Source organism: Cygnus olor, chromosome 5 (assembly GCF_009769625.2).
Source record: "Cygnus olor isolate bCygOlo1 chromosome 5, bCygOlo1.pri.v2, whole genome shotgun sequence".
Classification (NCBI taxonomy): Eukaryota; Metazoa; Chordata; class Aves; order Anseriformes; family Anatidae; genus Cygnus; species Cygnus olor.
Genome location: NC_049173.1, coordinates 21,862,355 through 21,879,606, shown reverse-complemented (window position 1 = coordinate 21,879,606; position 17,252 = coordinate 21,862,355). Strand labels below are relative to the sequence as shown.

Sequence of the window (17,252 nt, the reverse complement as noted above, 5' to 3'; positions counted from 1 at the left end):
AATGTAACGCAGTTACGCTAGCTGAGGGATGAACAAAAATGGGGAATGTAGCCTAGCATCCAAGTGAATGAAAATAATGCACGGGAAATGGCTCCTGCTCATCTCTGAAGTTTACCAGAAATGTCTTCATGTTAAAGAACCAAATATGAAAATATATTTATGAGTAATTATGTATAAATGGAGGGGGTCATAGGAATAAATGCTAGTCATTGGTAAACTTGTATGTACAACTCCCACAGAGGATAATGTAGAGTCAACAGTAAGGTTAGCTACAAAACAACATTCATGAAGAATCTAGACCTTTATGTGGTTACAATTTAGCGACACCTAGGAGAATAGTTTTATGACAGCAAAGTAGATACTATTTTTATTAAATTATCTCAGTATGGCACACACCCCATACATAGACATGCATTTCAGGTCTCTTTTAGGATTTGGGCATTCAAATTACTTCCTAAATTCTTCAATCTCTCCGTGTAATTATCTCCTGTAACTTTTCTAAGACACAAGTTTCATATACAAATGTACCTAGCAAGCCCTTAGCCAGCATACTTGAGTGTTGCCTTGATTTGTTTCCTGGATACATTCCAAAAATTAATATTAAATGGTGTGACAGTATAAGATTTCTTGGGCTATAAGTACCAAAAAGGAATATGGTAGTCATACAGTATTCATTAGCATTCCGGCAAACTGATATTTTTATCTAGCTGTTTTGTGGCTGTGTATGCTGAAGAAAGGAAGGGACACTGAAATACCTGTGCTGCTTTCTGTTTGTAGATAAGCAAAAACATATGGACATTTTAGTGTGCCATAAATACACAGTAAACATTTGCTGTATGGTTTTAGACCAAAAACAGTAAACTATTCCTGCTCCCACTCAGATTATTGGACAGAGTTCTGTTACTGAGTTTGTCAGTACAAGGATCTGGTAGTGGTTGCAAAATCCCTCAGGATTTAGAAAGATTTCTTCCCATGTGACTAACTCTTAGGATTGAATAAGTTTAGCTTTACATAAAAAGAAAAAAACACATAGCTGGTCTGATTACAAATGTCAATCTTAAGTCTTTCAAAAAAACATATTGGCTTCTTCTGAGAGGAGAAGGAGACGGTTGAGTAGAGATGCACAGAAAGAATGCTTTCAGGTCAGTGATATTGGATGGGCTGCTTAGCTCTGGAAGCATCAAAATACTCTTTGGTTCAGAATGTGAAAAGATAATAAGCTTATGGCAAACACCTGAAAAAGTCTTTTACCTCAAAGCCGTGGCAGTTTAGCCCTATTATTTTCTTAGCTTCTGGTACCTGTAAAGGTGTTTTCATATTTGATAGTTTTCTAGCTACTCGTTGCTATAAAGAAACCCCATTAATTCTTACATGCAAAACCAAACAAGATGGTATGTGGCACTGTGTGAGTGGTGCCCACGTAGGCATTATTAATACAGATTACTTATTTCTGTAGGTTCCTATGCATCCATAGGCTTAGGATGAGAGAGGATTTTGCCAGTACAAAGAGCTGGTAAAAGGAAAGTGATACAACTACTTTCCCTTCTTAGGCAATGCCTCTTTCTCTGTGTTTTTTTACTGGACCAGCTAAGCTGGCACTCTTCTGTTGCAATTTACATTGGTGCAAGTAGCAGATGAAAATCCCACAAATAGATTTTTAGTCTGATTTGGGGCTGGGGATGAGAAGTTGCCTTAAAGATTAATATTTTACTCCTATTAACCTACAAATTGTTTGTTATTTGTGGTCCATTAAGCATTTATTTGGCTCGATGTCTGAAAAATATTACTCTGAGAAAGGTTAAAAGCATTCAAGAAGTGACAGCATGCTTTGGGAGTTACTACCAGCAAGAAGCACCACCTAGAAACACCGTTTTCCAGATTCCTGCCAGAATCCCCCGGAGTCCATCTTCTCACTGGGACCCTGTCTTGGAGAACAATCCTCCCCCTCTTCTGCCTACTTTCTCCCATTTTCCCCTTAAACCAGATAACTTTTTTTTTTTTTTTTTTTTTGACAATGCCTGACTTGTGGACAATCAGAAAAGCCATGTTTCATCTAGACCTCCTAGGGTTTCTTGCTGGATCTTCAGTCAGCATGTAAGCATTGTTGAAAATTGGGTACACACTTAGTAAGTGTTGTGGTCTTTACTGTGACCTTCGTCCCAGAAAATGCCTAAACAGGATGACTGTCAGAAGGTAAAGAAGCACTGGATGTGGGAAGCACTGCTGTATAGATTCCTTGTTCTTATATTCTTCACTAATCACTTCTTTTCCGTCTGTTAGAGATAGGATATTAGGCTAATTAGATCCCAAATTTGATCCACTTTAATAGATCTAGCATTTCTAGTGTTTATATTAGGAAGTGGTAAATTCACTAATTTTTAAACAGCTACAGAGCGTTCTTAACTAGTCTCCATCTGTGTTTGTATTCTTTTACGGAGAAATCATTGGAAATTGGGAAGATTCTTCTCCTCCTTGATGTACAGATATATGTATGAGGTGTGGATTTTTTGCAGAGCTTTTTTCCCCTTTTCTGTTTATCATATATTTCTGCTACCAAAATATTCTAGCCAGAGCAGAAAATGCTGCCAACATCTCTTGAAGCTAAAAGCAGATGCATAGCTAACAAGGCCCTATTTCTGTAAACGTTTTACAGAAAAGTGAACACTTTTCAGTTTGATGGAAATTCTCTATTTGTTTCTTTTCACTGATGCTTTGATAGTATCAGCTGCTTAGAAGTTATGTCATTAGCATCCTTGCTCAAAACATATGGTTTTAAATGACCCAAAGAGGGTGCTGCCTCATGTACAAAGTAAACTCACAAAGGTAACAGCAGTTTGGAAGGCTGGATTACACAGTGGTGAAATATATGTTCCTGTTTGCCACTGTCTTGGGTCCCATTCTAATTAGGTCAAAGTACAATAAATAAATAAATATTCTGGCCTCATCCTATTTTTGCAATTGCTGCACATAAAAATACAGAAGAAGGAAAATACCCTGAATAAGGAAAAACTTATGATCATATTATTTCCTGCTTATAGGCCATCAGGGAATCCTGGATATTTGTAGTGTATTGACAGTGTTGCTGGACAGCTAGGTAAGAAGCAGCTGGTACTGTTGGTTGTTAATGAGATATATTGATAGGGTTGTGTTGCAGTGCACGGTACTCAAATAATTTAGGTTTCGCTGTGTTAGGGAAGAGATGGAGCATAAAGACTAGAGTGGTAGAAGGTACTGCAGTTCTAGATGTTAGCCTGAACCCAGAGACAATAATGCAGATCCTAATTTACCATCTATAATCTTGCTGCGTAACACAGAGAAATATTCATTGCCTTCAACAGAAGCCTTTCAAAATGCAACTTAAAAACAAAAAGTGAGAAAATACAACTGTATAATTGAGTCTGATGAACAAGGGACTTTTTGAAAAAATACCTTCTTTTTTTTAATTGTGTAATTTTTCATTTGAAACATTTGGCCATATGGCCCGATCTTTCAAGAAAGTCTGTAACCCTTGACAGCATAGCTGCCTCTCTTCCTAGTCCTGTCCGCTTGAAGGTTTGAAAGTACAAAAAGGCTGCAGTGGCTATACTTTTTTAATCTTCGCTTTTCTGGGGAATAATTTGTAAATGTTAAGTAATAAAATATTATCTGTGTAGCTTCATGTGGGAACATTTGGCTTCCAGTTCTCAAATTAGAACATCTACTTTTGGCTAATAAGGGCTAGATTTTGAAAAGACTTGGGAGGTTTTTTCTGTAATCAGCAGTAATTGCTGGACCCAGATTTTCCAAAATACGCTGTTTCTGTTCAAGCACCTATGCATTTACCAAGCACCTATGCATTTACCAAGTGGGGAAAGAATTGCTTAGCACTCTTAAATCCTCTTTAGAGCCTAACAAACATCAAGATTTCCTTCTCAAAATCTTGTCATCTCTTTAAGTGTCTCTGGTTCCAGTTGTGGTTCTTTAGTCCTTTTGATCTTTCAGGCAGTAGAAGGCTTTTCCAGGCCCTCACGCAATGAGTTAGGCATTTATTGTCAAATAGGGCATAAGTATTTACTTAAGTGGCCTGACATAGACTTCACAGTTGGCAACCAGACCCCATGCCTTCCGGTCTGTTTTGCATCAAAGAGAAGGCACTCGGTTCTAATGTGCTGAAGGGGGACATTTCACTGCTCTGAAAATGCAGCTGCAAGTCACGACAGATACTGATTAAAATTCAAAGCTTAAATGCCTCATTGTGAAACTCCCGAAGTACAATTAAACCAGAGGCTGAGAATCCTGGTAGGGAGTGGTGTCCAGGGACACTAACCTTGAAATGTGACCAAATAAAAATTCCCAGTGAGGTCTGCAGAGGCCTCACTTCTGTCACTGTTTTCTATTCATAGCCAGTCTTTTCTGATCCACAAACGAATGCCCAAAAATATCGTATGTAGGCCAATATTTTGCTTCCTGTAACCTGCACGTTCTGTCCCTGAGACTACCCTGACCAGGTTTCCTCTTCCTTGGTTGAACAACTTCCCTTTCTAACATGCTTTCTGGAGGGATGTAGTAGATAGTTCCAGTGCAGTCTTCCAGCACAGGCATAGTACATTCTAGCTATGGAAGCACTGTGCTAATATTCAGCACAACCTCATCACTTCTGAAGTAGGAGCTGAGGGTCTTCTCTTATAACTCCTCTCAGAACTGGACACTTTTCAGTAATGTATCTAAGAACAAACTGGGCTATTTTTTTTTAGTCATTTATTCTTATTCCACGTTCCCCAGAATTAATACTGAACTCTCAGTGGTTTAGAGGTACTATTTCCCCTCACGTTAATAAGTACCAAAACATCCTACCTGTTTGTTATTATCAAATTTATACAAAAGAGCCACTGACAATATTTGCAAGGTGGATAGCCCCATTCTTCCCAGAAATTCAAGATAGTCACACACTTCCACTGACTGGTGGTAGCATGACCTTTAAGAATGGTTATGAAGCAAAAATGTTGGCATTCCTGATGGAAACCTAGGGTACATGCAGTGCTTACAGTATGTTTTTCCTACCTCATGGAAAGATTCAGCATGGACAGGGTTCAAAGCTTTATATATAATGTTTTCCCTTTCCTAAAACATTAAGAAAAACAGGCTGGGACCTTGAGTTCCGTTTTAGAAGGACTCTGATGTCAGAATGATGGTCTTCATTCAAGAAGAAGGTGGACATCATGTGAAACCTGGAGAATTCAGAGGAATCTGAGGACCCATCTGAAACAAAGAGTGTTTGGCATGCAGTTTAAGTAACTGATAGGACTGAGTAGTAATATCTTCTTGAACTGTAAATTCTTTTGCAGCATAGGAGGAACTAGTCTCTCAGTTTTAATGGTAACATTGGAAGGTTTGCCTATGCAAAATTATACGGTCTTATTACCAAATTCTACTAACTGTATTGTTTACAACTTTGAGTTGTCGCTTACACCAGTGACAGGTTTGTTCTTTCAGACAGTTCATACCAAACTGATGCTTACCTCAGTAAGTAGCTCAGTTGACCTTAATTCTGCTATCCTATTGTGGCAGTGGTGGGCTCCCAGAAGTGGTCGTGGACAGCATGTCTGAATAACTGCTCACCAACATGAACAAATATTCACTACAGCAATAGCAATTTCCAGCATGGTACAGTACATTTATGAGAATTAATAGGATTAATTCTTCACCCTTTACTCAAGCTGATCAGCACTTACAGGTAATAAGCCCAGTCTGGGTACAAAAATACCCACTCATTTTGGGAATACGCTAGAGAATTAGGTGTAGTTTAAGGGCAAGTGTCTGGGGTTTTACATGTTCTGTGCATTTGATCCAAATACAAGATCATAGTCAGGGTGCAAAGTATGTCCCAGTATAGTTTATGACTTCTCCTTACCCTTTTCCCCTTCTGACCTCTCCTAGAAATGCAGAGAACCCGCTGGAATGTGCTTTGCCCTTTCTGGAGAGGCATGGAATGATCCCCCCCTGTCTGCCAGCCCCTCTCCTCCACCCACCCCACTCCTTGCTTGCTGTTCTGTTTTTCTACTTTCCCTAAATGCAACTTACTTTAAGCATGCATTATTATTAACATCCTACAGTAAAATTAAGCTATTATATAACCCATTTGTCGATCTCAGCCAATTTCTTCTATCTTTTTCTATGTCTATTTATGACGTACATCCAGACTGCACGTCCTTTTTTTTTTTTTCTCCTCTCCATGTTTATTTTAAAAAAGAAGTGATGAAAAAAAGATGTATTAAAAAAAAAAGCAACACCAGAGGGTGGTGGGGTTTTTGGCCAACAACTGAAAACAAATTTAAATGAGAGAGGGAGGGAAGGGAATAGAATTCTTAAGGAAAAAAATATCTAAATGATGAAAGTGTCCCTAGACTGCTTTGTCTGTTCCTTTTCAATGTGTGCATCCGGTTTGTTCATATTTGAAAGTGTGTGGAATACATTTTCTTTAAAAATAAAATTTAAAAACCCCCACAATTGTTCTTATCTCCCTTCTTATTGGGAACAAAGTGCTTTTTCATTTTTGCTTTTTTTTTTTAGTATATCTCTAACTAGCTATATTTTGATGTATTTCTTTTCAATGGTTGAATTTCTATCTTAGATTTGGTATGTTCCAATCTAATAATGAAAAAGAAACAAACAAAACAAAAGAGTTATGAATTGTTTTCTGCAATTTTTCCCTCTACTTCCCTCTTTAAATACGGAACTACTTCACTGGCAGAATCCCACAGCTGTATTTTTGAGATTCTCCAGAGAATCTGAATATAAAAGCAATCTAATTTGAAAGTGGGGAAGGGGTGTGCCAACACCATCATTACATTTGAAACAGGGATTTGATGTGCTCAATATATGATTGTCTCAAATTATTGAGAGTACTGATATTAATTTGCTGGACTTCAGAAGAGGTGATTCTTAGAAGAAGGAGGCTGTGGGTAGCTACAGATGAAGTTGTTCTAATTCCAATGCATAAAACTAGTTTCCTTGTTTTCTTTTTGTTTTACTCTCTGGTTATTATTATTATTATTATTATTATTATTAGTTTATGTATTTTACTGCTATTTTTAGTAGGGAAAAGTTTAAACTGCTTTTATAATTTGAGAACCTTTAATGAAAATGTAAATAACAATACTATAATTATTAATTTTTTGTAACTTGCATGTTGAAGAAGTTGCAGCTTAGGGTTTGTGAGATTGTCAATGTTAGAGTTCTGTTCTTTCTTTTTGTTGATGGGCATGAATATGCTCATTTGTTTTTGTATATTGCCCATCCCTTCCTTACAGCCAGAAGCTCTAATGCTGCTAGATCACTCCGTACCGCCCTTACATGGACATGGCAACTGACTTACACATTCACTCCCATCATCTTCATCTCCTGTGTAGTACACTCATAGATTTTTACACTCCCACTCCATCCACCCTAGGCATTTTTTCTTCCCATAAGTTCCCCTCTACCACCCCTTTCTTTAGCATTGTTAAAATTTTATGTGCAGTCATCCATTCCTTAAAACACACACACACAAAAATTATAGAAAAAAGAGAAAATGTTTAAAAAAATATATATCAAATTGACCAAAAAGGCAAAAAAAAGAAAACTTTGCTTTTCAAAAAAAAAACATTATATATGTAGATATGCAAACAAGCAGAGTAAATTCTATAAAATGTACAGGATTTTTCAACTGTAATATGCTAACAACTTTACATAAGATAAAAAAAATACAACCAAAAACAGCAGAAAAAAAAAGTTTGAATTTGTTAAGGTGCAAGATTTTTTTCTTTTCATGTTATGTGGTGTGGATGTATGTGTTGTTGCCTCCCTGTATCGCCCTTTGTTGTAAAACAATTATATTTAAAAAGAAATAATAAACATTTTGCTAAAAAAAGTTTTTAAGAAACAACAACGAAACAAAGCAAGTTACAAGAATGTGGCAATGCTACTTGTCCAAGAGCATTCTTACACAACTTTCTTTTGTAAATTTTTCCTTTCATGCCAAAAAACATGCGGGCAATTTGTTGATGTAAGTTGACTGTTATGAAATCAATGTGGTATGCTTTCTAAATATTTTTATGTATTTTTGATTACTTTTTTAAAGATTTTTTTTTTATTATTTTCATCATTTTTTTTCAGTTCTTGTAGGTTTTAGTCTTTCTTTAGCTGATAAAGTGAATGACTTATGTTTTTCCTTTCTCTGATCTTGTTGTTGTGGCATTTTTATTTTCTAGTATATGGTTTTGTTTTGGGAAAAGTATATAAATTCACTTATTTTTGAATCAGTTTGTATTTGCTTATATGTTATGTGCTCTTTGTGTATTGTCAATTACTGGACTGTGTTCTGCATAGGAGGGGGTGAAGAAGTCTGGTAGTTTGCTCATATTTTTTATCGGTCTGTCTCTGTCTAGCTTTCTTTCCAATTTCCCAAAATGAACCACCAGTAGTGCTACTTTCTTTGATGGTACTTTGTATGTAGCCTGGTGTCGTAGCCTTCTTCAAGTAAAAAACGATAAGACTTCTGTAGCATTTCAGTAGCTCTCAGGGTCTTCTTATTGCAGCTCTACGTCATTCCTACTTTGTTCTAATGAAAGTGTTTTATTTCTATTAATTTTCTTGATTGCTGATTATCTGCCTGATGTCCTGTCTAAATGATACTCTCAAGTGCACTCTTACCAAGTAAACACACCCATCTTTTTATGACTAGTATCAGGCTTGCCAGTATCTTCCAGAAATCCTACATGTGGCAGACACTTCCCTACTGAAACTCACGTCCTGACCTTCTAAAAATTCAAACAAGGTTTGCATTGATTTCTTTAAAAAACAGTGAGCTTTTGATAAAAGTAAGAAAAAGTTGTATTCCCTTATAAGCATTGCATGTTTTCAGCTTTCCTGCATGGCAGTGCTGTACTAACTACTTAGTAGGTATCTCAGGTTCAACTGTCAAGTCCCCTGAACAACTGATGCTGAAAACAGAACAAATCATCACACTGAATACAAAGCTGTCACCAATTAATCATAAGAGTTTAAAATAATGATGGGAGATGGAAAAGGGCATGTTTCAGGTGGTTCAAAGCAGCTCAGTGTCTGGTACCAAAATACTTGTTTTTGCTCTAGAATCCTGCCTGCAAACACAATGCCAGGTCCTTTCTGGAAAGTATTCACACCTGTTTCACTGAAACTGCATGAAGATGACCAAGAACGTGCAGCAATGAACCACAGTCCAGCATTAATATGGGCTTTGTGACCTCTCAAAGTCTTACCTTCCTGTTGCTCGTGAGCCCTGAGTAATGCAATAACTAACATCTTTTAATATAGTTTTGTGGGCTTAAGAAATGCTGTTCAACCAACTCCACCACAAGAAGTACTGTTTTATCTAATCACTTTGAGCACACTATATTCTCCAAAAGGAAAATGAGATATTTGAGATGAAATGCTGCAGTATTCCATTGTGGGAAAGATGTTTTTCTCTCTACTACTGACTGTCAATTGCAATTAAATCAGACTGCAAGGAGTAGAAAATATTAAGGATGTTCATCTACTAGGCTTCATGTTAGCATCATTTTTTCCTGTGAATATTTTTCCCCTTCTCATCCTCAGGGGACTCAAAGGAGAATTAAGTAAAACACCGTTAGACAGAACTTTATGAACTCAAGTCATTTAATAGCAAATTATTCGCACTGTTACTGCGTTGATACAGAGGGGAAAAAGGTAAGGAATTATTTTCTGTGGCAAGTATTTCATACTAAATATGGAGTCAAACTTCAGAGGAACAGCATAAGAATATAATACAAATGACAAACTTTAGTTGCAGAGTTTGGATGTCCTTTAAAATCTCTTCAAAAAAAGCTGGAAAAGAGAGACGATAAGGGTGTGTCCCTTATGGTCACCATAAGGCGAATCTTCCAGGCTTCAAGGAGAACAATTGTGCTCCTATTGTCCTCTAGCAGTTTGCTGCCTGAGACTCCAGTGAAGTAGACGTGGCTGTGAAGATGAAAGCTGGCAGCTGCTTTTTTTTTTTTTTTTTTTTTTTGAATGCCCTCTGCATTCATGACTTGCCCACAGCAGCCTCACAGTTCATAAGGCTTCTATTAAATTTTTAATACTCTGTGTTTTCCAGTGGCAGAAAACTTACTGGAGATCAGCCCCAGAGGTATGAATTATATATCTATAAATATACTCATACAGCTAAAAGCAGGGCAGCTTCAAGGCTAAAGTAGACCTTTTATATCCCCACTGATCTTGGTAGTTTAAATAAATGCACAACTCTATGAAAACAGTGTATGGACTAGATTAAAGGGCTAACTTTTAAGGAATATACATGCTGTGTTTGTTTCATAAAATGAGAAGGCCGAGCAGAGCATGGGGCTGCTTGGTACAAAGTTTCCAACCTCACAGACCTCGGTTCTCACAGTGCTGCTGCTAGTTTGCTCTTCAGTATTTTATTTTATTTTTTTTTGCAGTTGTACTGCTGGTGGGCAAACTAGTTTTGTATCTGTGTCACTGTAGAGGAAACCATTTTATCAGTTTCCCTTCCATTTAATTCTTGTCAACAGAAGCTTTTTAAAAAACATATTTCTTTTTGGGAACCATCCATTCCCTGCTTGGGAGAGTTAACGCTGGTAACTGGTGCTCAGCAGCCAGCAGAAAAAATGAGGGAAAGAAAGCTGTAACTACCTGGAAACAGTCCATACCATCCACAGACAGAATCAAAGTCTCATACAAATATTTGTTTTGAAACCAGGGCCCAACTGGGTGGCAATCTTGTCATTTTGTTTTAAGCACAAAATAGTTTGGAAATTGAAACTGTTAGCTTTATTCAAGACTGCAAGGCATGAATTTAGTGATTGAAAAGCTTGGAGACACTATGAGAAAAACAAAACTTCAGATAGTAATATGAAAATAGGAAACCTGCCTGAAATGTATTTCCCTTCCCAATTGAAAACCCACGGATTTTCAGAGTCTCCTCCTTAGCTTTTTCCAGAGATCCAAGTCTTTAAAGCACTTGCCTTTCACAGCCAACCTTTCAGGATCTGACACTCGTGTACAAAGAGACTTGGCAATGGCATTGCACTTTGTCTTTTAAAGCTTTCAGAGCTTACCTTCAAAGCAATGCAGAGCCCTGGGCAAGAGGCACCACTTCTCCATCAAAGGACCACTCGCTACATGCAGCTTCCTGCTGTCTCAGCTGTCATTTTGTGAAAGATGGTCCCCACTACATGCACACTTATCAGCTACCTGTCATCAGACTCCCTCTTGTGTTTCTTACAAGTAGAAATGTAGTAGCAGTAACACAGTTGTTTGGAGGGATGTATAAAAATTTGCACTTGCTCCCCTCTATAGATATTGTGATCATGTTTCTCGCACGTTCCTGGGAGCTTTTCAGAATTTACATTTCCTGTCATCCTTAAATAACACTTTTCTTTTAGACCGAGTGGCATTTTTATCATGTCATTTTAAAGGATGTTTTAACTCCTCTATAAATCACACATCCCAAGAAGTATTCATTGTGCGTGCATACTATTAGACATATAACTTCTATCTTGCTGTGTGTTTTGCATAGATGCCTAATATGCCAATAAAACTGAGGTCACATTTGACATTTAGAGTACTTCTTTCTGAGTTACCTTCTCCCACATGGCTTTTTTTTTTTCAGTCTTACAGCTTCTTTCAGACAGAAAGAAAAATCAAACATTCAAAGCATCACTACCATCCTTAAAGCCAGCTACCTGTTACTCCCCTAAAGTTGTGTTGTTTTTTTTTAAGTTAAAGTAACAAATGAATTCCTTAATGGAGAAGTGATTCCTAAAGAAGGACCTTTAACAGTCTATTTCTTTAGTGTACAGGCAAACATAGAATGGCTTATTTGAAACTTTGGAATAAAACTAGAGATGAGATTAATTGTAGGGGAAGTCAAAGTTAATCCAGCCTTTCTGGTATGAAAGTCATTTCTCTTCTTGCACCCAAAGTGAGATTAAAACTCCATAAAACTCATTCCCGATTCTGTCCCATTGTCCTCCATCCACCAGACTTGCTGGAATCAAAAAAATTCTGATCTCCATCACTTATGCGAAGCCTTATTTAACATAGCAACTCAAGCAAAGTTCTTTGACATTTCAGGAAGACCATGATGGTTTTATAGTTGCAGTAGTCTTGATCATTGACTCAAGGCCTCAACAGCAACAAAAATGTAGAACCGTTACCTGTTTTTAAGGCAAGGCTTACTGGGGTGAAAGAAAGTTTTTTTCAAATTAAATGTGATATGTTTCACATTCCTCCAAGGAAATTAATTGCAAATAGGACCAAAAAAATCCTCTTTGGAAGAAAACTGCCCAAAATATTGCCCCAGTGGGTGGCAGATGAACTGCATACTGATGCTATGTGTTAGGATAATAGATTTTAATAACAGAGGCACTTCAAAGCTTTAGACAAATCATTAAAAGCTGCCAAAATGATTTTTTTTCCAATTGATGTCACAGATGGTGCATGAAATTCACAGATGAATACTGTTGTTTAACAGCAAAACACTGATCTTTAAACAAACAAACAAACAAACAAAAAAAAAAAACACTTAAAGGGACACTATCTATCCGTGTCTTTTTGGAACTTAAATTCCCCATGCATGCAACTTGATTTAATGTGCACTTAAATTCTTTTCTTTTTTTTTTTCTTCATTTTTTTGCAGACTCACAGATGGTATTTCCCTCTGAGGTGTACTCCAAGTTTGTCCTGAGACCACCTTACTTAGATTATAGATGCCCTATTCTAAACACGGATAGGGCTTCTAGACATATCTAAATCATATTACATGCTCCAGTTTCTACATTGCACAGAAACAGCTCAGCTACACGAACACAAAATGCCGTGCAGTCACTTGGCAGACAACACTTTTAGCTTTTTCCATATTTTTTGATACACATACGATACTTATTTCTTCTTCGTATCTTCAGTAAGAGAATTGGCATGAACATGCTAAGGAAACCCAGAAAACGAAACAGCATATTCCAACTGGCCCTTTGTATCTTAATTTAAAAATCACTTAACCTAAAAGTATGTTAAGAGAATAAGTAAAGTGCCACATTCATTATTTTGGCCTCATTTCTACCCTAGTACCTACGAGTTAAATATAATTGTTTCAACTGATTAAACTGTCAGCAATTAGTTTCTCATTAAGGATAAGAATAAGCCATACTGCTAGTTCTGCTGTCTAGATTTAATCAAACTGTTAAGTACCTTTTCAGTATATTGCTATCTTCAATATGTGATTTGTTCAAACATATTGCTCTCCAAATATATTTAAAACAGATTTTGATTTTATTCGTTATAAAAATTCCAGGGACATTACTGGCAGTATTCAATGGGAAGAAAACAAGTTCATGTAATACATAGTGCAGATTGAAGAGAGCAAAAATTTGACCGTAATGCCATTCAGCATCATAACAATGACAGACTGTTCATTAGTTATTACTAATACATAAGTAAAAGCCAGAGTTATTTTTTTTTAGAATCTGAAAACCCCTTTTGCATCTCTTTCCTTAAACAACAGTGAATATAAATTAAAATTTTCCTATGCATTAGGAATACTTCATAGTGAGTTGCACTCCTTCCAACAGATCTGGATGACTACTCATGGTGTCAGATAAAATCTTCAGTATATATTTAAATCAACTAGCTTAAGTGGCTAACCAAATAAAAATGAGCAAGGGAAAATTAATACACAAACTTTCAAAAGCAATATGGCATGCCCGAAAATGTGTCAGCAGCCTGTATGTTAGCAGAAGACTATATAATCTGAACTCAGTGAATTAAAGAAATTAATTAAGCCTCCACATTGGAGTATAACACTGGAGTGTTAGTTACTCATAGGCTGAAAAGCAGAAATACAGTCATATTCCAATGTATTGACAAATCAAAGTGCAGCACAGCAACCAAATCTTAGAAATGACACCTCGGTTTTCTTGCTTCAGCTGTACTCTGGTAAGATATAGAAGTTGTAGCTGCAGCTTTGTTGTACTTTGGGAGTAGGCTATAAGCCTGCCTCATTTTTAGTCCCCTGTAGGCACTTAGCCCCCATGCTAGGAAAAAGTAGCACTGATCACAGCTATCTGTGTATCAAGAAGTAACAGCAGGTGTGAGGTAACTTCTGCAATGCAGGTTCAAGTACTAATTTGGGTCTTCAGAGTGTTATTTAGTTAGATCCTCAATTGCAATTATGTCTATCTTAATTTCTAAATAAATTATACTAAAAGAATATCAAGAAGAACAGAATGTCAAAACGATATGGCATTAGCAGCCCAAGAAGATGACAGGCAAGGGACATGTCTAATGTAGAACAGAATGGTAAAGAAAAATTAAAAAGAAATGAACAAGCTTTGAGCAGAGCTCTGTACCTTCATGGACCCCAGTAAGTACTTGGTTCTTATTCCATCCCTCACTTTCATGAACCTTCTCACAATTTAAAAACCAGACAACAATCAAGAAGAAATGGATGAATGGGAAAGGCCTTGTGGAAAGGCTTTAGAAACTGCTACAGAAGGAAAGCAGGCTTGAATGGCAGAGAAGAAATAATAATGTTGTCTTCAATGAAAAGACTCAGTAGGGAAAACTGATAAGATGAGCAGTAAAATCCCTCTAAGAGAATATTGCTGTATGGAGGTCTGAAATAGTTCATTTTAACAGTCTTGTAACCAATTGCCTACAAAAGATCACTGCCAAAAATTGGTGTCCACAGAGTCACTTGAGAGTATCTTCAAAAGCAAAAATTTGGGTCCCCCCCAAAATTAAGAGCATTGCATTGTATGAACCTAGCATAGGCTAAAAGAGAAAGGAAATGGAACATGCAGTTTATCAATGTCAGACGCAGGACGGGAGGGAAGAATCAAAGGATCCCCCAGAAAATTATGTTGGTAGTGTAGCTGGGCAGCAAGTCTGATCCCTGACACTTTTTTTGTAATGCCCAAATCCTTGTACTGCCCTTGAGTTAAGTGAATTGAAAATGGTGCATTGTATCAGTAAAATGTACTAATCTTCTGTTTTTTCTCTTTTCCATCCCAGGAGGTGAATTAGTTATCCCTCTACTTGTAGAAGACCCTTTAGATATCCCTCCTATTGCTACTCGTGCACCTTTCATTACACTTCCCCCTACCTTTCGCCCCCTCCTCACCATTATTGAGACCACCAAAGATTCCCTGTCCATGACCTCTGAGGCGGGGTTACCTTGCTTGTCGGACCAAGGCAGCGATGGTTGTGATGATGATGGCTTGGTGATATCTGGGTATGGCTCAGGGGAAACCTTTGACTCTAACCTACCCCCTACTGATGATGAAGATTTTTACACCACCTTCTCCTTGGTAACAGATAAGAGTCTTTCCACTTCAATCTTCGAAGGTGGCTACAAAGCACACGCACCCAAGTGGGAATCCAAGGACTTTAGACCTAACAAAGTCTCCGAAACTGGTAGGACTACTACCACGTCTTTGTCCCCTGAGCTGATCCGCTCCACAGCTTCGTCCTCGACTGGGATGGTGCCCAAATTGCCAGCCGGCAAAATGAATAACCGTGAGCTCAAACCCCAGCCTGACATAGTCTTGCTTCCGTTGCCCACTGCCTATGAGCTAGACAGCACAAAGCTGAAGAGCCCGCTAATCACTTCCCCCATGTTCCGTAATGTGCCCACAGCAAACCCCACGGAGCCAGGAATCAGACGGGTTCCGGGGGCCTCAGAGGTGGTCCGCGAGTCGAGCAGCACAACGGGGATGGTCGTCGGCATTGTGGCTGCTGCTGCCCTCTGCATCCTCATCCTCCTGTACGCCATGTACAAGTACAGGAACAGGGACGAGGGGTCCTATCAGGTGGACGAGACGCGGAACTACATCAGCAACTCAGCCCAGAGCAACGGCACGCTCGTGAAGGAGAAGCAGCAGAGTTCAAAGAGCGGCCACAAGAAACAGAAAAACAAGGACAAAGAGTATTATGTGTAAAAAAGAATACTTATTTATATATAAATATATAAATACTTAATGAGATTTAACTGAAATATCAGAACCATTGCAGCGAATGAGATTGGGAGATATCGTTTATGGGAAAAAGTATTGGGAAAAAAATAATTCAGCAATGACTGTTAATGTCTCAGTCATCACTTGGAGTCAGCAAACTCTGCCCTAATGTATTATAAAGCACACTTAACGTTCTGGAGATGGCGCATACAGCTCTGCCCTGTTAGTGAACTCGGACGTCTCCAAATCTCCTCCTCCGCTGAACTTTCTGCAAAGGTAGAAGACTTCATGGCTTACTTGTTTCATATCTCCAAGTGAGTCTTAAACAATGTTCGTGATCCTTGACTGTATCGATAATTTTTCAGTTTACTTATTAAAAAAAAAAAAAGGAAGGAAAAAGAAAAAAATGCAAACATTATTAAACAACAAAAAATATCGAACAAACTGATCTGGCCGTGTCCAGCATACATATAATTTTTTGAGATTGGAGGAGGGGAATAAATGATTTTGGAGATTGTTGGATTTTGGTTTGGTTGGTTTGGTTTCCTGGGTTGCTTTTCTCTTTTTTTTTTTTTTTTGCCTTTTTTTTTTTAATTTTTTTTTGATTTTTGTTTACTTTTGGGTGTGGGAGGAAAGGGTGGAGAGGACTATTTTGGGGGGGGGGGGCGAGGGAGCATGAACTAGGACATGAGTTGAGAAGAAATCTCGGAAAAAAAATCCATAATAAATAAAGAGAGACTATTGCCATATATGAACTCAAAAGCTACCCATGGTGTTTACTCTGCATATCTGATTGTGTTGTCTCTAGAATCCGTCGTCTTGCAGTAAGTTGCTAACAACACAGTGAAGTGTGTGATGGGTGGTGATGAAGAAAATTGTCATGGAAAGCTGGTCCCCTTGGATCTGGCTCCAGTATTTGCAATTGAACTGAAGAATAGATGGTTTGGGGTCTGTTCTGATCAGAATCATTGGCTTTATTTGGGAATATCATTTAGTATGCATTAGCACAGCCAAACTATGGTTAAAGGGATTTGAAGATTCAAAAAAGAATGCTTAAAAATGGTTATCCATTCTCAGCTGAGTATACCATGCAAAAACAAAGGAGCCTTCCTCCGGGTTCTGGTTCTGTGACTGATTGCAGTGCATGCAAAACAACAATAATAAATCAGTTTAATAAAGATATCAGAAAGACACCACTGGAGTTCAACTTGTGACAAGACACATAAAATGTCAGAAAAGCTAAACACTTGTAAAAGAATGCAA

At 37.7% G+C, this 17,252-nt stretch overlaps 1 protein-coding gene across 1 annotated transcript in view; it reads left to right on the top strand.

Annotated features, from left to right (window-relative positions):
* NRXN3 (neurexin 3) overlaps positions 1-16,385 on the top strand; it is a 1,009,770-nt gene extending 993,385 nt beyond the window's left edge. The window contains 1 exon segment of the mRNA XM_040559130.1: positions 15,049-16,385. Coding sequence (XP_040415064.1) covers positions 15,049-15,974 — 926 coding nt within the window. The 3' untranslated portion in view covers positions 15,975-16,385.
* The last annotated feature ends 867 nt before the right edge of the window (positions 16,386-17,252 follow it).